The sequence below is a fragment of the Anoplolepis gracilipes genome, chromosome 9 (genome assembly GCF_047496725.1).
Source record: "Anoplolepis gracilipes chromosome 9, ASM4749672v1, whole genome shotgun sequence".
Taxonomy (NCBI): domain Eukaryota; kingdom Metazoa; phylum Arthropoda; class Insecta; order Hymenoptera; family Formicidae; genus Anoplolepis; species Anoplolepis gracilipes.
The window spans coordinates 11,016,974-11,039,782 of record NC_132978.1 but is presented as its reverse complement, the minus strand read 5'-3'; the positions used below and the strand labels follow the sequence as shown (position 1 = coordinate 11,039,782).

General features: G+C 35.0%; 1 protein-coding gene and 1 long non-coding RNA gene across 2 annotated transcripts; both read right to left on the bottom strand.

Annotated features, from left to right (window-relative positions):
* Window positions 1-513: 513 nt before the first annotated feature.
* On the bottom strand, window positions 514-6,898 carry Theg (Testicular haploid expressed gene). Its single transcript, XM_072899570.1, has 7 exons — window positions 6,785-6,898; window positions 6,094-6,197; window positions 5,927-6,019; window positions 5,477-5,620; window positions 4,454-4,574; window positions 4,109-4,334; window positions 514-774 (listed from the first exon to the last, which is right to left on the bottom strand). The coding sequence occupies exons 1-7, from the start codon at window positions 6,896-6,898 to the stop codon at window positions 566-568; spliced, it is 1,011 nt and encodes a 336-aa protein (XP_072755671.1). The 3' UTR covers window positions 514-565.
* A 9,391-nt stretch (window positions 6,899-16,289) lies between these two features.
* Window positions 16,290-21,795, bottom strand: LOC140669587 (uncharacterized). The gene is made up of 3 exons (XR_012047365.1): window positions 21,123-21,795; window positions 17,773-17,968; window positions 16,290-17,451 (listed from the first exon to the last, which is right to left on the bottom strand). It is a non-coding gene; the product is annotated as an uncharacterized lncRNA (long non-coding RNA).
* Between the last annotated feature and the right edge of the window lie 1,014 nt (window positions 21,796-22,809).

Here is a 22,809-nt window from a genome sequence, read left to right as displayed (position 1 = left end):
CGAATCATAGTGCGTTTGCAAAATATAATATATATATATACATGCTTGGCAAATACATCAAAGTGTAGCGTTAATACCAGATGCGTCCCGATTATCTCACATGTGCGGTGAATTATTATTCTTGCACTGCGCCAATATTCGATGCAATCTCTAATGGCCATTCTAAATCACAATTTATTAATAAAGATAAATATATATATATATATATATATATATATATATATATATATATATATATATATATATATATATATATAGAGAGAGAGAGAGAGAGAAATTATATATAATATATATATTCGTATATTCAGATAATATATATACATGTACATGTCAAGGTATTCAGATTATTACATAAATGTTTTTCCAACATATTATATTCATCCGATCATAATGTAATAAAGAACATTTTTGTTTGGGAAAGCTTAAAATTGTACATAAATAATTTCTCACTTGTGAGATTATATTCATGCGGAAATTACAACATAAATGTAAAATTTTTAACGCGCGTCTGCACTTGAATAGGACAAAAACCGCAATTAAACGGTGGGGGTTATACAAATTTACTTCATTTCCGTGCCGTTTTCATAAGCGCGGTTCGCAATCTCTTGAAGACGGGTTTAGGGTACTTCTTTGGTTTGGCGAGTCTCTTGAGACGTTTGGAACACCTCGCCTTTAACGCTGCCGGCGAGACAACGAAGGCATCCTCACGTAAGTCTATCTGCCTGCCCGCAGGACGCTGAGCAGGTTTCGCCAAAGCGATTATTCTCTCGGAAGCTGTGGCATTAAACGGGTTATACTGTCTGAATAGTCAGTCCTATCCATTAACATTGTTAACCTTGCTACCGTTTTACTTTTATCAACGAATTCACCACGAGTGTGCACGAGACAAAGACTAACCATGCCATTGTAATATGGAACAAATTTCGCGCGGTTACTGTATATGTAATCTCATCCGAATTTCATTTTGCACGAACTACAGCCGTGCGATGTTTGTTTGATTAGTTGGTTGGCAGTTACGTTACATGACTATGTAATGGCAATATGGATTAATGCTCTAAACATGTAATGTATTTGCGCTAATATCCGTTAATTTTAGTTGTGCGCGGCGACAAAATATTTATATATAAATAAATAAATTTCTAACAAACTATATATATATAATGATTAAGAGATGTTGCGTAACGTTTTACATTTTTTTTACTTAAAAAAAAAAAAAAAAAAAAGAAAAAGAGCTAAAATTACATTTCTCGAAATTGATAATTCAACAGCGCGTAGATAATTCTTCTTAAAAGGTTAACAGCATTAACAGTGTTAAAAGGGAGAGTTATTTGATTAATATTTAATATTTTAATCTTCTTTCGTTTCTCTTAAAAAGTACAATATTTTGATTTATGTCTCTTGCTTTATAGCCAGAGCGCGCGTGAAAGATATATTACAAAAGTTGAGCGCGATTGGGCGCGTTTTTCACTATACTCTCTATCCCGTATCTCGTATTTTATTACGGACGAATTTCAATGGAAAAACGGTGCGCGCCTACTCGCTCTTGTCGCGTACGATTATACGAGAAAATTAACCCTTAAAAGTCACATATGGATTATTTCGATCATATCGATATTTTAACAATAAATATCCCAAGGGCCTTGATTAATGAAAAAAAAAAAATGTTTAAAATTCATTTTTTTTTTCATTTTTGTTGTATATGATCATTTTCTACATATGTCAAAAATACATAAAAATTTTTGTAGATTTTCTTCAAGCACTTTGAGACAGTTATAACTGTGATGAGACGTTGTGATTAAGAATAGAACAAAAAAATGTGATCTAAAAAGATTAAAAGAGGCCGACTCTCGTTTTATGTATCACACCCGTTCCTATTATCGCCGAGAGGCTCGATGGACTTGTACGTTTTGTATCAGGCTAGGTCTCGCGCGCGAAATTAAATTCCACGTCAGCAACGAGACGTCGGTTTACGCTCGACGATAGCTTGGAGAGAAACTCGAGGAGGCATCCCCTTAGAAATATGTTGCAGAGAAAGTTACGTACAACAGGCGGCACAAGACGATACTCAAGTTGACTTAGACAGAGAGAGAGAAGGTGGAAAAGATAGAGGGAAGAAGAAAGAGAGGAACGGGAGAGGAGAAAGAGGAGAGAAAGAGAGAGAGAGAGAGAGAGAGAGAGAGAGAGAGAGAGAGAGAGAGAGAGAGAGAGAGAGAGAGAGAGAGAGAGAGAGAGAGAGACAAAGAGCTTGGTTACCCTACACAGGTTAAATCCGAATCAATCGACTCTCGACTGTTTAGACCCGTTTATTTACGTTCCTACCGTGACGGTTCAAAGGAAAATTAATCTACTGTCGCACGGCCGCCTTGTCGATCGATAGTGGAAGAAGATGTCGTGTAATCAGACGCGGCCGACTAACGCGTCGCAGGACACTGTATACATAGATGAGGTAAAAACTGAAATGCCCGACATGTGCAAAAAGTAATTGACTAAAGCTCTAAATAAACAAAAAATATAAAAAAAATAAACAATATAATGAGAAGATATTCGTTATTAAAATATTAAAAACAAAACTCGATATAAAATACAATAAAAACACAGTTAACGAAATAAAATATACTAATGAAAATAATAATAAATATAAAAAAAATGGTATAATAATAGAGGAATGCATAATTCGATTTATATATACGTTTATAAATATGTTTATATAATAATATTAAGCACTATTAAACAAAATTGTACGCTTGCAATAGATATAAACTTTCTAGAGAATGAATGATGCGTTGCTCGTAACATTTTCATTAAATAATTATAATACCGACAAGTGTCGCTAAAACATCATGCTACGAAATAGCGCTGCGGGCAAGGCGGTCTGTAGCGAGCAACACACCAAATATAGTAGCATTTGCAGGCAGATCGGTAACAAAACACGTTTCGTGTACTGCCAGCTTAATGTGTAGACCGTGTCTCGTTTATCTCCCCTGTGTCTATATCAAATGCTACAAAATCGTTACCACGCAGTTATGGTTGAACGGAAAGATAACGCAAATTCCGCATTATATCACGCGAGTTTAGTGATATTTGAAATTAATAGCGGAATATTTTAGATATTGATCAAAATATATGTAATACGTGAAATATATATATATATATATATATATATATATATATATATATATATGTATAATATAAAACGTTCTATTATTTTTATAAAAATTTTTGTCGAATTTGCGCTCAATTAATAATTCCATATAAAAATATTTTCAATGTTGTTAAAATTGTAATCTAACTGATATTTTTCATCAATGTTTGATGAATATTGAAAGGTGTATGCTCGTTAAAAAAAAATATTCACATATGAAATTTATTTTTATCCCGTAATATATATGGAATATGGAATATGCTCACGAAACCTCGATGTTACCGCATAAGCTATTGAACAGTCGCGCAACCACTGAGAAGCAAATCCGTCGTCTTTCGCGACGTATAGAAATGGGGCCGGCAAAATCACGGATTTACTATGCAGGGTGTCCTAAATTCATCGAATATATACGGGTAGTCAAAATAGTCCATAGAGATAATAAAGGACTTGTCAAAAAAATTCAACAAATATTTTAATAAAAGAGAGCTTTGTATTTCCTTTTGAATTTATTTAATATTAAAAAATAAAACATTTTTCCCAAATTATATAAAATATGTGATCGCAAAAATTTTGTTTTTTAGTTACTTCAACAAAAAAAATTAACAGTATTTTTTATTTCGCAGAATATTTAATTTTTAAATATTTATATTAAAATTAATATAAAAAATTTCTAATAAATAATGAAAGAGAGATTTCTATAAAACGCTTGTCAGGGAAAAATACAGCAAGTTTGTCATGAAATCTTTAGATGGAAAGGTATCCGCGCGCTGGGACACCCCATATAAGTTCAGTTACGGAAATCCAATAGCATGTAATAGTATCGGTACAACGAACCGATATAACCGACAGCGAAGCCGTTGCTTCCCTCGGATCGATCGCGATGAATATCGAGTGAGAAATCGGCTATGGATTGCGCACGGTAAAACGGACTAATAAGGAATTGAATAAAAATGCGTGTGATACTACCGGTGGCTTTCAACGCGGCTGGCGAAACCGCACCGGGTATTCGCAATTGAATCTTTGGCGGTTTTTTGCGGACCGCAAGGCTCTCCATTCGTTTGGTGATTCGATAAGCGAGCGCGTGCGCTGACACCTTCCACGGATCCTTGATTCTCGGTGCTGCTCGGATCGTCGGTAGGGCCAGAAAGTATATATGTTTTATGTTAACTGGTTTCCATTTTTTCTTTTTAACCTGAAATGCCAATGTCCACGATCGATTTACCACGTCGTCAGAATGCGCGATATGGCGAACATGTTCTTTTATCTAGATCGATAATGTTGATTTATGAGCGAGAATGACATTTTTCTTACGGGCTTCCTCTTTTTGGGCCTTATGACTTTAGGCGCAGCCAGTCTTTCCAGAACCCGCATGTGTCTTTGCCAGTCTTCTGGTTTTGTGAGAGCCTTGCGCAGTTTGGCCATTCGTTTTCTCCTAGATTCAGAGAGAGGTATTTTATCGCGGGAATTTAAAAAATATTTTGTTAAAGCAAAATCAACTCGGAATATTGATTAATATTCCATCCGTTTTGGTTTAAAAAGCTACTACCACTAGTCTCTGCAGATTTATTTTAATATTGTATGTTTTAGTTATATAATAATATTAGATAATTCTCTAGGAAGAATAAAAAACAATAAAAATGGTTTTAATTATTATTATAAAATAATATGCTACTAAAGTTAAAGAATCTGTAAATGATAAATGTGGCTGTAATTATTACAGGTTGTGGTGAAATATCCTCCACGGTAGATAGATTGCGGAGAACTATTAAATTGATGCTTTTGAATCAATGGTTATAATCGTTGCAATTAATGTTAAACATAAGTGCAATTTCGAATTTCACTGAGAACTACTAATAACTAATTTTAGAATAGTATTTGGTGACCATTAATTAAATGAAAAATTTGATACATCTTCTATAGTAAAATTGATACAAAAGTTGTTTAAGTGTTTACGTTTCATTATTTACCCGCTAATATATATTACTACAATTTGATAAAATCGAATTATTTAACCGGAAAATTAATATTGTTTTCCGCGTGTAAACGTGTATGCAATTTGATTCCAAAACAGTTTACACTTAAGTTTTATTTCATTGATGTTTACGTAATATGTTACGAAACAACAGCTGCTGTATGTGTGTGTATGTGTATGAATGTATTAGAATATATGTTGAATTCTACAATTTCCGTAACGAGATTAAAACACACAATTTTTCACGTCCACTACTGAAATCGGTTACTTGTGCAAATCCGAGGGAAGATTATTTGTAGGATGCGCGTGTCGCTCTCAGAGAAAAACGTGACATGTGATGGTGGGAAATGTATCGACTTTACTTTTTCCTTGCTTCTCGTTCTTGACGTGCATTGCAGAATACGCGATACCGCTGGTACCGCGACTTTCGAACCTTCACCAGCAGATCGCTCACGGTTGCCTTCATGTTTTTGGTAGCTGCCAATTTCATCGTATCCAGCAAAAGTCTAACGTTTAAGGTGCTTTTAAGTCAGCGTACATTTATCATCTATTAAGTTTTAGCTATCAATTCTGCTGACACATTCAAACTGAATTAAATAACGTGATTATAATATTTTCATTTTAAATATATAATTTAACGATATTACAAATAATATGAAATAAATCATAAGTTGACTTATTGCTTATAATTTTCTAGGATCTTTTTAAGATCTAATATAAAAATTTGTTTAATTTAAGATGGAGTGTATATTTAACTCGAGGTTCTTCTGTCAAGACCAAGTATTCAGCATCGAGCAAACGGATATATGCACCTTCTTGTGGGTAACGCCAAATCGACGATACGTCTGCTGCTTTTCGCCGCGAGTGTCTTCGGGTGAATACGCGGGTAAGGGGGCGGCGCCGCGCTGCGCGATAATAAATTTTGTAGAGGACTCGCGATAACCTGACGAGGTAGAAGAGCGGACGACTGTGCACTTACGCGAGATCATATTTCTTAGTTATGAATTTCGGTTGCGCCATAACCCGGATGCGCTTGGAAACGCGGCCCCTTAGAGCTGCGCGTCGAACTGTAAAAGGACTCGTCTGAAAAATATATAGGTACATCGATACACAAGTGTATACGTGAAAGGTAGATGACACACAAAGGCCTTTCCAGCGCGCACCGAGACACACTGTTCGAATATCTGCTCCATCGATCGTTTTCAGTTGAACGTTTTTTCATGAAAGAGCATCTTTCATACAACGATCGTTTGATTTTATGAGATATCTCGATAATATTTAATATTATAGAAGGTATTTAAATATCTAGAATAGCTGGAAATATTTCATTCAATTTTGTATGATTTTAATTTCGAGTCTGAATTTATTTAAAATAAATGTGATATATCTAAATAACACGGATAAATAAATTTGATATATGTAAATATAACGGTTTTGTTATCAGAACTGATAAAAATGTGTAAATGTGTGTGCGAGAAATTTTCATCAAAAAAAATTACATCGGCAAGTATTGCGTGAAGTAACCAAATTTTCGCGAGTATAAAAATATAAGATACATTTCTTAATCTAATATGTATGTATAAATAATTCTAATATATATATATATATATATATATATATATATATATAAATAAAGTAATATACATATATATATAGGATTGTGAATATACCAGGACATTTGTATCGATTTTGCGAAGCCTTCTCCAATTTGGACGCGCTAATTGCGCGGTGTGTTCCTCATGCGATAAATGAGCCTGAGCGTATTTAACTCTCTGCGAGGGCATCTTCTTATCGTCGGTGCTCTTTTTCTAACGTTTTTAACGTTTTTAACTTTTCCAACTCTCGGTGCAATGATGAGCAAGCGTTTCTGTTATGCTTAAATTAAATTATACTCGCGTCACTTCAACGATCCCCGAGCGGAAAAACAGCGTATTTAGCGGGAGGGCCTGCGGGAGAGATATAGTGAAAATTAACTCGACGCTCGTGGCTAACTAACACCGTAATTTTTTCGCCACCACTGTATGGCACGGAAATATTCCACAAGAAAAAATTTTTTTTTTTTTGGGGTTTGGGCAGCGCGTGACAGAGGGATGTGGGAACAAAATACGAGCGGGTTGAACGAGCTCGAATTTTGTTACGCCGCAGTTTTCAAGGCTGTCGTCATTTAACGCGGCTCGTATGTACATCCGTATATATATGTATATATATATGCACGTGTGCGCGTGTGTGTATGTGTGTTTTCTGAAAGCGGCGAATGATGCGTTTTCCGACAAATATTCATCAAGCCCCGTTGTGGGGGTGTCGTATCGTGCGGATAACGCGTATAACTATGTGACAATGTTCTCATTCTGCATGACAACGCAGTAAAATTCGTCGCATAGACCTAAAGCATTTGCATTCGCTGAATATCCGACAAACTCCAAATCACCGGAGAAATCTGCCATGATAAAGTTTTCCTGGTATGTGTATGACTAATTGACCGACCGGATTTTCATACGCGAGATTTATATGCATACATACACATATATACAGAGATCTACGAAAACCTACGAGCTTTAATACCGGTAAAATTAAATGTAAACCTCATACCCTTCGGTCCTACTTAAAATGCATACGAGAAGATTTAAAACAAAGATGAAAAGCGACTAATCACGAAAGATGAACTACGTTGAAGCACGTAATTATTATGTATTTTTAATGTGCGACGGAAAGGATTGTTGAAGGCTTTATAATCCACGAGATACTTACTAAAAGAAACGAAAGATGTAATTTTCCGGCTGGTCTCTAGATCGAAGATTCGACGTAATACGGATAAAATTTCGTCCAATAAAGATGTCTTGGGAAACCTATTGATTTTATTTATATCGAATTATATCCACAAAAAATACACCAGCCCACTCAAGAACCATCGTTCCTCTCTCTTTTTCTTTCTCTCTATCCTTTCTCCCTCTCCCTTCCTCCCTCTCTCTTTCTCTTCTGTTTTTTTTTCGCACTTCCGTCTTCAGCATCTTCCCTTACAGCCATCTTCTCTTAACGGTCTCTCAGCTCGTTCTATCATTTCCGTTTCCTTCTGATTTCGAAACTGACCTCTCTGTCTCTTTCTGTCTCTTTCCTGCGTTCTCTCTCTCTCTCTCTCTCTCTCTCTCTCTCTGTCAACCCCGCATGGGAAATCTCAAATACGAGTCTGTTTACCTGGCACTTGAAATCCCGACGGATATCGATGATAAGATTTCGTCCCTACCGCCCACGGCTTGTACCGGTTTGCCACGTCACGTTTGCTACACTTTCCCCTTCTATCCGACAGAGTTCTCCGTTCGGATTATGTAATTTATATCGCTCGCGTTAACTACCTTTGCAAGTCTGACCCATGCCAGCGCAATAATAGCTCGCCGTATCAGAAACTTGTCTGTGAACCAAACTTATCCTGAAAGCGCGCTATGAGAATTTGCGGCATGATTGGTCTCACGATACATTTATCATTATATATGTTACGCTATGCATTAATATCAATTAGAGAGAATTAAGCTTTACGGCCTGTTGAATCATAAAGTTTATTCATTTGTATTTGACATGTAATAGTTAAATTAGATAACATAAGATTCATATATTCCTTATTTTCAAAGAAAGATAAAGTTTTTTGAAAAATTAACGATAGTAGAAATTTTGAAACTAAATCACCCAAAAGTCATTAAAAAAAAGAATTTTTGAATCTTTTATTTACAATTATTCTTCAGTAAACTAACTTATGAAAAATGCAGCCTTTTTTCTAAATAAATCAAAATTGTTAGGGTGTTAAAGCAGAACACATTTCTTTTTAGAAATAAATTATAATGTTTTACGGCTGATATGTTTTAACCATATAGTTTATGCGCAAATTAATTTAATGGAGTGCAAGAGAAATACCCGAGGGGCAGAAACTATACAACTGTTTTTATATATCCTTTGCAATATACGTGATCGATACAAAACACGAAATTCGTATAGTGGGAGATATTCCCTTTAATAGCTTAAGTTCTCATATTTACGTATATATATATATATATATATATATATATATATATATATATATATATATATCTATATATTTCGCTCGTATTTATTTAATGGAACGCCAGATATAATGACGCTTTCTCTCCCTTTCTTTCTTTGAAAATGCAATCTCTGATTAGATGAGTACACGCGATGCGATGATGAATATGTCACTGTCACCTAGAGCGAAAACGTTGTTTTACAGAATCTAGTATTTCGACTCGAGGAATATTCGTACATGGTGCAGATGAAATTGGGATTTACGGATTTGTGAATATTCCAGTATTGCGTTACGACTTTATGAATATCTGGACTTTTCAATATAGCACGTAATCTCAATCACGCGTTTTTTTTATATATCGCTTCACGAGAGTCGTCATATTAATTTGCTCTAGAATATTTGTCATCGTATATTGCATCATATATATATATATATATATATATATATATATATATATATATATATATATATATATAATATTCAAAATTTTATAATATTTTAAAAATGCCAATTAATTTGGATATGCAATTCTTTACATTTAGTCGCTTCAAGATTTTCTCTTTCTACTTTATATTTTCCTTAGACTGGAGATCCATACAACGTCTCGAAAATTTCATAGTTAATTTTAGCGACGATATTCGCTGCTTCTTCTATATTTGCTCGACGGGAACCATATTGAAACCGCCGCAAGAAATCGCTCCGTTCATGCAACATCGACTTGATCACGATGTCTTCTCAAAATTCGCGTAAGAAATTCATGCTGAGGAAATCGACGCGTGTACGAGCGCAAGGTAAAGAAATTATTATTATGAACTATTTACGGAAGTAAATCGGCCGGTATAGGGATTAATTGGCTTATCAATTTGAATTAGTCATTTGCACGGGACAATAATTATCGAAACGGTTTATATAGTCGAAAGACAATAAAGATGTAAAAAAATTATCGGTTGGTTCGAGTTCGCGCAGTGCACCGTGAAATTTCCAGAACTAGTTTCTCTCTCTCTCTTTCTCTCTCTCTCTCTCTCTATCTCTTTCTCTTTCTCTTTCTGAATGTGCAAGCTCGTTGGTCGAACTCGAAAAACTTGGAGGATGACCCCATTCGTCGTCGGGATCAGCGCGAAAGATACGACCAAGTGGAGAAAAGTTATCTCGCATCTACGATCGTGGGAATGGAGCTCGGAACGCGCGTTTTTCTTCCTCTTCTTCGTTCCAGAATGTCGAATGGCATAATTTAGTCGCAATTGCCGTAGAGTTCATAGGGCGGCCGGAATCGTTCAACTTTGTTCGTGTGAAATCATATCGATGTGCACGATGCTTGGAATCAAGTCATTTTTATATGTGCGTATTCAGCAATCGAAGAAACGCACGCTTTTGCCGCGTTAAGCAAAGTCATTTATATGTTTTGTCGGATTTGTTAACGACAAATAATTCTCGTAAATTTAGTCGATTTTAACTTTAAAATTTCCGACAGCAATAATTTATTTCGCAAAATATTAATATCTCATATACATATGTACTCCATCTCTCTGATATAACTTGTATATGAAAATTTAATATTGCATGTTAAGCAAAACCATAGATTGAAATAAACACGTTTGCAAAATGTATGTAATGATAAATTTCTGTGATTTATAAATATAACGTCTATTTATTTTTAATATATTTCTATGTATATTTCTAATATAAATGTATACTTATCCCATTTTCCGCTCAGTAAGATGTAGAAAAAGAAAAAAAGTTATATAGACTTATCGTCCACAAATAGATTAGTCGTTGCATGGTTGATACCAGTAAGACTAGATGTTACATAAATATTTCAGAAAGTTTGCTTCTCATCATTTTAAAATTTCTTTAAAATTTTCTTCCTTCTTTCACGTGTCTTATCAAAAGCTATCAAATTTTTACATTTACTCTGATGCAAATCAAATATTTTAGCTAAGCGCGTATCTCGTGATAAAAATTTGATAAGTTTTCTTTATAGTCGAGAAAATTCTTTAAATTTTTATCGGTTGACTTTTTCTCCATTATTTTCGTTTTCTCTTTCAACTATTTTGTAAAATAATACACACATATATATAATATATACACACTACATACATATTACATTTATCTGTCATATCTTTGTATGTACTCTATACTACGATGCCACAAACTTTCTCGTCGACAAGCATTTCGCAGGTAACTTTAATTAGTATCGATAGGTACAGAAAACATCGACAATACTCTGCAAACTCAGACCCCGATGGCAAATAGCAATTCTCCGGAAAGTCCACGTAGAAGTTTAACGATTAGTGACTCTGTATATTCGTAACCTTCCTACGGTACAACATTGTCTTGAGATCCTTCAGTGGCTCCATCGATTCACTTAATGATCACTGAGTTTCAAGCGACGTAAAAGCTTGTCGCCACATAATACGATTTGATGTTGTGGATTTTCTAATCTCCCTGCATTTGCTCAATGTAAGTCAATAAAATAAAATCAGGAATAATAATACGGTAAACTAGGGATGGCCGTACGGAAAAGATGGCCATAGGCTGTAATTTTTTCAATAATCGCTACACAGTGCGCTTTCTTAGTCATTATCAAAGATAATCGATATTTACAATAGTTTGTAGTATTTTATATAATGTGCATACATTATTCGAAATAACGATATTGTGAATCTTATATATCATATTTTTACTTTAGACTACCCGCAAAGTTTTTCATATGTCCACTAAAAACTGTTATAACGTCAAATAAATCACAGTTAAGCTATCGTAATCGGCGTTAGACATATTATAAAAATATGTAAATTGTTACATGGCTTATAATTTTTATTTTTGTTTTCACTATTTTTGTATAAATACTATGGCCATCTTTCCGTCATTATGGTTATCATTTCCTTAAAAGTTGGGTAAGATGGCCAATGTTTATGTTGTACTATTTTGATAATATTAAATTTCTATCAAATATTTTCCTTTTAATTTCGATAATATTACGTAATTTAAGCTTCAGTGAAGATACTATGCCAAACACTATTAAAAAAATAACAAAAATAAAAGTATGTTTTTTGCATTTTAAAAAACTATGGCCATCTTACCCGAGTTTACCCTACGCGCAAATTTGCACCTTAACCTAGGGATAATAGCAATAATAATTTCAGACACAAGTTTTGTTGAAAAACTGCAAACACGATCGTATCGCGTGATACGAAACGTTGTTTGTACTTAACATTAATCGTACCACGTATGCAAATTTCTCGCCTTAAGGAACATTTGTTTTGTCTAATGTGAGAGATATCAAAAGCCGCAAACAATGCTTTACGTCTTCTTCATATGTTATACACGAGAGAATATTGTACAGTAATTGTTTTGTTGCACATGTTTAAATGTACATTATTTCTAGTTCTATTGTACATTATTCCTAGTTGCAATGCGATACTTTCTCATCACACATAATTTATTAAGCTCGCGTGATGTTAGACGATTATCACTGTCAGACGAGTATGTTATCCAACAAACAAAACTATACGATGCATCTGCAACTGTATTAAAGTCAGAAACATTATAGATCGCAAAAACGAAATAAGGAAGATGATAGAGTGAAAGATATATACATATATGTATACAAACAGAGAGAGAGAGAGAGAGAGAGAGAGAGAGAAACGTTGGTGGTTTCGCAAACCCGGGTTACGGAAACGCGAGGTAACGAGCCGAGATAGCTGCGTTGCCTCTCGCGAAAGTTGTCGCGAAAATTTTCAGGCGTCTCGCTCGCGCGTTGCTGTTCGCGTTGTCGCACGGACCCCGGAAAGATAACGCCACGGGCGTGTGTGGAGGTAAGCGCACCATGCACGGTATGCGGAATCTGGTGATATAGTATGCGGAACATACATATATATATATATATATATATATATATATATATATATATATATATATATATACGTGCATGTATATATACAGAGGATAAACGCGTGGCGCATTGTGTGTGAGACGACAACGTTCCAAGGGAGGAGGGATGGACTTTGTGCCGACGAAGTTTGTTTAAATCCCGTAGTCGCGAGCTTGCCGAGCTTCCCTTCTTCCCATTTCGTCATAACAGACATCTGTCGTTTCTCTTCGATGTTATGCCCCTTGGCGATATTCGCGATGAGAATGGCAGTAACAGAAAGTAATATCCGAAAGATAATAAAAAAAAATTATCGTAACGTCAATATTAATAAAAAGTAAGTAGCACGATAAACAACACGCGCAACCGAGGAATAATCGATGCCGATTTTATGGCAAAAATACATTCATATTGTGTTAGCTGTGGAAAATGAGTTCATGCGATGCGCGAAACCCGATGACCAATAATTCCAATTCATGGGGCATTACGGTATTGCACATGCACGGAAGTTAATCGTCCTGTCGCGCGACGCTTTATGGCACGCGAAAATCCGCGTATGCGCGTTCATTATCGAGACATATGATGCGAGAGTGAGAAAAAGAGAGGAAGAGCGTATGTTCATAATTTTTCTTCTTTTTTCGTTTAGAATTTATAGACGAACACAGTCATTTATCCATCCGCTTATTAAAAGCTTCCGATGCACGGTTTTGCAAGAAAAAAAGAAAAAAAAAAACAAAATAAAAAATCTAGGATTCGTTATAGTAGATCGATATCTGGTGCGCACGATAATTCAACGTTTAACGTGAATTATCGGTGTTACCAATGGCACGTATGCATCATATATTTATAATTGCTTGGTAACGTAATATACGGCGCGTTTTAACCGAACGTTTTATTTGTTTTTCCTGCATATTATATATCGATCGTAAAATTGCGATCGTTATTGTTGCCATTCGGAAATTTGTTGTAAACGTTCCAAAAATCAAATAATTGCATTTAGAAAATGTTATATCTACAATTTTTTTAGAATTATTTATATAGGTTTTCTCTCTGAAAAGTTTTTTTCTGTTTATTAAAAATAATGGAAAAAAATATATATTTAAAAAAATATGCAGAACAAAGTAAATTTAAAAATTTAAGATATTATTTTGTGAAGTGTTACTCATAAAATATCGTCTGGAAATAATTATACATCTATTAATGTAAAAAAAAAGAATTGATTAAAAATCTCGAACTCTTTATTAAATCATATAGTAAGCAGTGATTACATTTGCTCTTTATATAGAAAACTTGGTTGAGAAATTACTGGCTTGTGTTTACATACGGACGGTAAGTATTTCGCCGCATTAAATGGAGAGAGAGTTATAGCCCTGCTGAGCAATAAATAATGCATCGTGGATGCGTTATGCGGTGTATTCAACGTATTGTGCTACGAGGCAACATGCTCTGTGCTAGGCATATTTAACGAGCGAATAAAATTTTGATTTCACAGCATTTTGCTACGATAACATTAGTTAGAACTTAATAATCTTATCGCTCGACCGTGATGCTCAGTTAAGCTGTGTATAACGTGTAACAAAACGTCAGTCGTGTCGGGAAAGTTTGTTCGCCCGATCAACTTTTAATAATGTAAAAGAAAAATATTATTTATAAATGAGTAATCGTATTTTGTGTTTCGATTATAAATTCGTAAAAAGAATACTTCGGAGATCATACGTGTTTGTGATGATTTTTTATGACTTTGATTTTTGACGCAATAATGCATTAATGATACACATGATAGCAATTGAAAATTGCTGATTTATATTACATTTTTATTAAATTTACTTAGTAACATAATTAATGATAACATACATATATATGGTTGATTTTTAATAATGTAACAATAACAATACATATTAAATGCAGATGTATAGTGATAGAAAATTATTTTACTCTCAAATTGCTAATTTTAGAAACTCGTTCGAATCATTAAATATTATCTGTAATGCCATCCTCAGATATAAACGATAACCGAATTGCCTTTGATATTGCTTTCCTCGATAATATAGCTTTCAGATTGTAATACACCTTGACATTATGTAATAACATTTGTACCTATAATAGGTGTATTTTTGCTTCGTTATCAAAATGTGATAAACAAGAATTTACCATCCGTACCAAAGTAACGTTGGAAGGTAATATCTCAATAATGTATTATTTGTATTCCATAAATAATAAAATATTCAAATTTTATAAAATCGACAAAATATGCTCTAAATATGAAATAAATATAATGTTCAATAATTAAATCAGTAATTTAAATTTCAGTATTACTATATTGTTTATACGCATGAAATCACCAGCTGCTGGAAATATCGTTCTCTTTAATGCGGCAAACGTTATACCAGCACATATATTATTATTTCTGTTATCAATTTATTATTTCTGCTTCATTAACATGTAAAAGAATATAGAATAACTAAACCGAAATTTTTTTTATTATCAGAAAAACACATGATAAAATCTAAGAGATTATAAAAACTTTTCAAGGTAGATTATAAAGAGTTTTGATAATTTTTCATATTTTATACAATGCGCAAAAATTATATTTTTTTAATTATTGAATAAAATTATTGAACCAAATTATTTTGTAAAATCTCTTGTGTCAGGAAATATTGCAGCTTCAGTTTTATCAGTTTGCATATCGATTCGTTTTAAAATCTAAACATGCTGGTTACAAATTATATATCTATATCAACTTCATATACTTCAACATTCTTTATCACAAACAAATGACGTAATTATTTAAACTTTTAATTCCAATAATCTCACACGTCTCGAAAACTTGCTATGCAAACTCGAATCGAGTAACACCATTCAAAAGCTGCATTAGCGATCGATGATCGCAATGGGAACCGAGGCAAGCCACTTTACAAATCAAATAGTTCGGAGTCGCGCCATTACAATCGAATGATTTCGAACGCTCTTAAGTTTCATCGTGACGACCGTACCGAAACTTTTACCCGACGGAGATCGAGAGTTTAGAGAAAGATGTAAAAACGGCACGTCAGCCATTTTCATTCATTGGACCCTCTCTTGCGAGCAGTGAAATAAATTATAGCCTACTAGAGAGTCATATGTAGATATAGTAAGGTGCGCGGAGCTATTTCGGCCAGTCGTAACTCATATTTACGACCAATGGGAGTTACGCCAACTTTAAGAGGCTGCATAATGAAATCCAGTGGTAGAGTAACACCCCTTTTCCTCACCCCCCCCCCCCCGCCTCACCAACCTCTGCAGCTTTACCTCATTCGCGCACTTTTCCACCTCCGGTTTCATTTTTACCCTTGTTACGCTCGCGTTTCGCTTCATCTTTGACACCTACAAGCCACCATTCGCCTAATATTCGCACTCTTGCTTCACTAAAGAAAGAGGGGGACGAGGCGATATATCACTCGCGCCCTCACCAATCGCCGACCTGGAGATCTCCCCGGAAAGTACAGGCTGGAAAGATATGGCCAAAGAGATATCCGAGTAACGTTCGTGTCTTCTCGAGAGCACTCTTGACGATCGCAGATTCTTATTCTAAGCGCGTAATACCTATCCTTCATCACTGATTAAACGTGAAGTGGATGAATCGGCGAGTAGATAGATTAACAAGTTATCGTAATAATATATATAACTAAAATGTGTTTGATAAATAAAAATATTATTTCTTGTGCTGTATATTTTTTCCAATATTAAAGTTTGTAGAAAAAGTAGAATTTAAAAAATTAATAAAGCAAAAAATAATGTTACAACTAAATAAAAAGCGAATAAGCATAATTGATACGTCTATTATGATAAGAGAACTTGTAATCTAAGCGTGTAATACATTAATTTTTTTATATTAATTAAATGGCGCAAAAGATTAAACACTAGAATTGTTCATTATCTACGCGTCCATCCATTTCATCCTGTCATGTAGTTTCGTAGCCTTAACAGTACCGTATCAGTTTATCCTGTAATTGTGCTCTTTATTCTTTAAAGCTATGTGCACATCGGCAAGCGATAAACTAACAATAAGACTTACTTATTAAATAAAAAATAAACTCGTGACTTTGTCACAAATTCGCAATTTAACGTTTGATTTATACTCGAGAGTAATTCATCACTTCTGACTCGTAATTTTAATTTTAATATTAATATTGACGGAGAACTTGGTTGCTTATTGGCCCTTTCTTAAGAAAATTATATGCTTAAAAGATTATTCCTTTAAGATTTCAATTAAATTTAATTAAATTTAATATTTTAATAAAATACGATTCGAAATTACATTTACAGCACAGTAACGCTATTTGAGTTTGAGTTTCGTCCAACGAGTTGACTCATCCACTTCACCTTTCGCCGTGTGTACGCGGTTTAACGATCGCAAAGTGCGAGATCCATCTTCCGGGAGAGACATCGGTTCCTTTCTAAACAAATAACGAACGTTCGATTACGGGCAAAGTCACGGGAGTTTCCGTCGTCGTCGCGCTAGCTATATCACCGTCGTCTCTGTGTGTTTGCTCTCGATGACGTGCTGGAGGCCAGCAACAGCATCCTAAGGTCGGTCACGACATCGTCGTTTGTTGCCGCTCCATACGAAGCCCCGGTCACGTTTTCTTCTGCGCTTTATGCCGTCCGAGAAGTTCGAAACTGTGGGCCCGGACGACGACGGGCGGCGAGTTGGGTGAGGAGAGAAGAGGATGGCGGGGGACGGGCGGAAACATAAAACTCCAGACAACATAACTCACCCATTTCCAGACTATCCCTTCGAGAAATTATTTTGCAGGTGGATGGGCGGCCGGTCGTCCCGGAGAAGTATTTCTTCACACGTAAGGGAGGATACGCGGGAGAAAGATTGTTTGCCTTTCCCAGATGCGAGAGCATCCGCGCGAGAGCATCTCTCGGCGAAGGAAGCCGGGAAGTTTCCCCTCTCTCCTTCTTTTTCTTCGATTCGGTACACATTTGGGGAGAGAGAGAGAGAGAAACATTAATCATATCCGTTTTCGCGTCTTTCTGCACCGCGCTGCGCTCAGATAAATCGCTTATGCGTTTGCGGTTAATTAGGCAATTAGGTAACCGCGTTGGGTGGTGGATTTTCGCCTCCCCTCCTCCTCCTTCCCTCCCCTCCCCGCATTTTACATTCGACTGTAACGTTGTAATGGTCGACGTGATCGATCGATCGTTGGCTATGCGTATATATATATATAAATAGGTATACGCGTAAACCCGATCATTATATAGGTAATGGTGCTGCTCTACGAAGGTTTTTCAAGCGAATTACCGTGGAATTAATGCAAGATAGAATTGTGCCTTTGGCCGACATGAATTAATCTGAGACATCAGTATCACGAATTGTTCCGGTAGGGAAAGAATTACACATTTTCCCTTCCTCTTGACTTCCTTTTCCTAAAGTTTCGTTCGCGCGTTTCCGCATTTAATTCACGAAAGGTATAACTTACTTTGCGCTAATTACGAGTACTGAATAAAGTGATTAGTGACCTAATGATAGCGAGGTTACTGAATATTGCACGGCAGTAATCGCGCATTATTTCACCAGTCACGTTTTCGCAAAGAGAGAGAGAGAGAGAGAGAGAGAGAGAGAGAGAGAGAGAGAGAGAGAGAGAGAAAGAGAGAGAGAGAGAGAGAGTTTAAACGTGACGGTTAAACCGGGAATGAACGTGATCATCCCTTAATTGTAACAATTCACGTATCTTAGCTATTGCGCGCGTGATAATTCCCTGGTTTAATTCAATTTTCGCATATGTGTATTGACACAAACCCCCTACGGTGGGGATCTCGCAACGCCACGGGAACGCAATAACGTATTGCACGAAATGTGCTTAATCATTTCGCAGACGTAGCGATAATCCACGGAGACGTTATGCAATCCAAAGTTTTCGCGCCGGCGTAATCGAATGTAACGCAAATCATATAATTCGTTTAAAGTCCCCTCGTAAACTTTGCAAAACTAGTTGGCGGCGTCCCTTGTAAAGTAACAACGTATCGAATCGAGGCGCCGATATCGCAACGCATCGTCCTGATATATATCGTCGTACAAAGAGGCTGAATGAGATTTAACAAGAGCGAGTTACGCGAGTTCGCGCGATAAGATATATATCACGCAAGTTCGGACGAGATTAGTAGCGCGATGCAAAATCGCGCCGACGTTTCGGAGGAGAGATCATTACTACGGAAGTTATTCGCTCTTGTGAGCACTAGATTCTTGCGACGTGTATATGCCCTTAGCTATATCGCAAGGACTTGGCAACCGACATGCTGGGAGAAACACCACCGTGTCTGTATTACGGTCACTATTGCGTCACTCGACTGTGTGCCATTCCATTTCTTGCCATTGCCTTCGATCTACTTCCGAGTAATCTCTTCTATCCTTCCATTTGCGAGAGAACCCATTTTCGCCTGTGACGTTTAAATACAAGATTTTGACGTACGGTATGTATAAAGAGTCTTTTATTTTTATCAATTGCAAGTACGAGTGAAAAAGTATTGTTATTTGTCGAGCTTTATATATGTGTGTATGTGTGAATTATTAATAATTTCCGAGTTATAATTGATTGAAAGTCTGGGGAACTTTTCTGGATTAAACTGTAGATTTTAATACATGCCAGTGTGCAATAAAGCTTTATACTTTTCAATCCGATTTTACATAAGCTAATTCTACTTTAACCGAATGTTAAATTGTAAAAAATGTTAAGAATTAAATGTGGAATATTGTAAAAGAAAGATTTAAATCGAAATAAGAGAAATTTCGTAATAATGTCGGGTAGAAGGTAGATTATTGTTATCCTGGAATTAGATTCACATATAAATAGCAAATAATTTTTAGATACGGTTGCGCGAAATTACGATTCGCTCAAATATCGCGTGACATTCGATACAACATCTGATTTGTTAACATTTATTATTAAACGGTAAATGTGTCACACATCTCCTTCACTCACATATCGTATATTATTCCAAATTGTCATCCACAAACATGACAGACGTATTATACTTGAAATAGACGAAAAATTTATTCGCGAGATATTTAATCTCAAATATATTTATAGATGCAAGATATATTATCGCGACCGTAAATATCGCAATAAAACAATATATATTATTCCCAATATATATTATTACATATCAAATCCTATTTCAAATAAATATATTGTGCGAAATGCTATGCTTCGATAAAAATAAATAGTCACCGTGATGTGTCGTTTATCATGGGAATAATCAATCGCGCAAACTGATAATCGTTACTTGTAACGATCAAAAGGAATACTCGTGTTTAATATCTCTGGATACTTTTCGCGATTATGATAAAACGATACGCAGTGTCTCGCGTAATTACATTCCAGCTCGAGTCTTCGTACGCGTGATAACAAAGACTGCGTGTGAACAACAGCACTTTATATGTCATGAAAAACAAACTAGTTAATATTCTCTTTCTCTCTCTCTCTCTCTCTCTCTTTCTCTCATTACCAAAATATTGAATTTATTACAAAATCCACACAAATTATTTTTGTTCTTTAAATTTTTTAACTTATTAATACAATTTTAAATTATTAATAAATCGATTAATGTATCACGAAATTAGATTATTCGAAACTCTGACGATTCGCGTATTTAGCGATCAAGCGTATTTTATTTCACGAAATGCGAAAGTGATGGGCAAAATATAATTAAATCAACGAAGAATTTAAAGCGTGTGGTGAAAAATATTTTTAAATCCAAACTCTTATTTAAAGAAATAATTATCGACTATAAGAGGCATAAATCGTGCGAAATACGTGATTTAATAAATGGTCGTCATCGCGATAGAACGCGCAAATTAATTATTCGCGTGGCTCGATAATCGTTAATTACAATATTCTCTGATGTACAGAACGATCACCTATTTAATACTTATACTCGCGATCATAATTCGAAAGTATTTTCCCTATCGTTTCCATTTCTTTTGAAAATAAATATATTGTACGAAATATACGCTTGGAAATAAAGAAACGTCGTCGCAATATTATCACAGAAATTATTCGTGCGAACCGATAATTGTTAATTAATAATTATAACAATGAATAACATAACAAATAATTACGTTTAGTCTGGGTATTTCTCGCAATCGTCAAAGAAAAGTAGATACGGAGCGACTCACGTCGCTTTCCTGCTCGAATGTCATTGCACGAATGATAACAAGGTGACTGCGTATATAAACAACAACGCTCTACAGGTATGTCATTAAAAACGAAGATACATGTTATATTCACTCCCTCTCGTTCTCTCTAGCTTCTCGTTATCAAAATAATTTTACTACGAAATCAATGCGAAATATTTTTTGGTCTTAAATTTCAAATGAATTTTGGTTACTCTCAAGCTGGTAATTCGTATTTTATTTCGTGAAATGTGAAAATAACGGATAAAATATATGTAATTACATCGTCAAAGAATTTTAAACGCGTGATGAAAAATATTTAAACTCCATTTCAAGAATCGGTCGTGAAAAATATAAATCGTGGGAAATACGTACTTTAATAGTATAAATAGCTTTCCTGTCACGCGAAAAACTCGCGAGTTGTTAATCGTTAATGTGAGATAATTATTCGCACATCCCGGTAATCAATATTCACAATAATTATAGGAAACGATCGCATTTGATTTCTCCTAATGGTACTCGTGATCGTAATTCGAACGCGTTTTCCATTCCCTATCGTTTCGATTTTTTTTTTCGCAATAAATACATCGTGCAAAAATTAATTAATCGCGCGAGCCGATAATCGTTAATCGTAATAAATGATTGATTTTGGTTCTCGGTTCTCTTATCACAAATACGAAAGAGAAGAAAAGGACAACACACAAACAACGTCTTACGATGTTACCTGCTCGAGTTATGTCGTGCGAATGAGCACCAAGGTGACTGCGTATCACGTATATAATAGTAGTGTGTCGAAAACAAATCGACCTTTCTGGCATATACAAGGTTACTGTTTAAAGTCGCCTTGTCACGAGTATCTTATTCTACGAGTATAATAATTTTCTTTAATTAAATATATTCTCGCACATATGTGTTTTTTACTCCTCTAATATATAGTGATATTATGTTTTATTAACATATTTGTTAATTGCGGAAGGAAATAAAATCTATTTTAATTATTAATTAATTAAATATATTAGGGTTTTTTCGAAAAATATTATAATAGTTAAAATAGCTTTTGTAAATACAAAAATGAATCAAAAGCTTTTTTTATTAAGAATATCTTTTATATGGAAAGATATATTGAGAAATTATAATTATGAAAGTTTTGCAGACGGCAAAGTGTTTAAAGCTTTGTAAAAAAGAAAAAGAATCGTGAATTACTACGAGAAATGAAGATAGAACAGAGGGATGACTGCTTTGTCTCTTTAATTATCTCCATCCTTACAAAATTATATTAATAATAGCAAAGAGAAAGAGAGAGAAACGTATCATTGCGGGAAATGAGACCTGTTCGTTCCGGAATGATTATCGCTGTAAGAAAAAAAATCGAGATGCGTACAAAAAAGTTTTATGAATACGCTCGATGGGGAGCGCGCGTACGACAATGGTATTTGCAGGCTCCATTGTTCTTTTAATTGGTTGGTATTCCTCGTACTCAGAGATGCACCGGGCTGAGTAAAAACGCAGTCGGCATGCTGTGGGGTACAGTAAGGCAGGTCGGCTAGGAACAAAGTTATCGCGTTTGTTGAATACTCGTCTCCCCATTGAATGCGACTCCAGGATGGGGAGGAATGGAATTCATCCCTCTTGG

Bases quoted from the DNA above. Each gene is read 5' to 3' on its own strand.
- Theg (XM_072899570.1), bottom strand. From the start codon at position 6,898: ATGCCCTCGCAGAGAGTTAAATACGCTCAGGCTCATTTATCGCATGAG. The intron at 5,621-5,926 runs GTGCATATATCC...CTTAAACGTTAG, and splicing joins TTGGCGTTACCCACAAGAAG to ACTTTTGCTGGATACGATGA. The intron at 4,335-4,453 runs GTAAGAAAAATG...TTGGCATTTCAG, and splicing joins GGCCCAAAAAGAGGAAGCCC to GTTAAAAAGAAAAAATGGAA.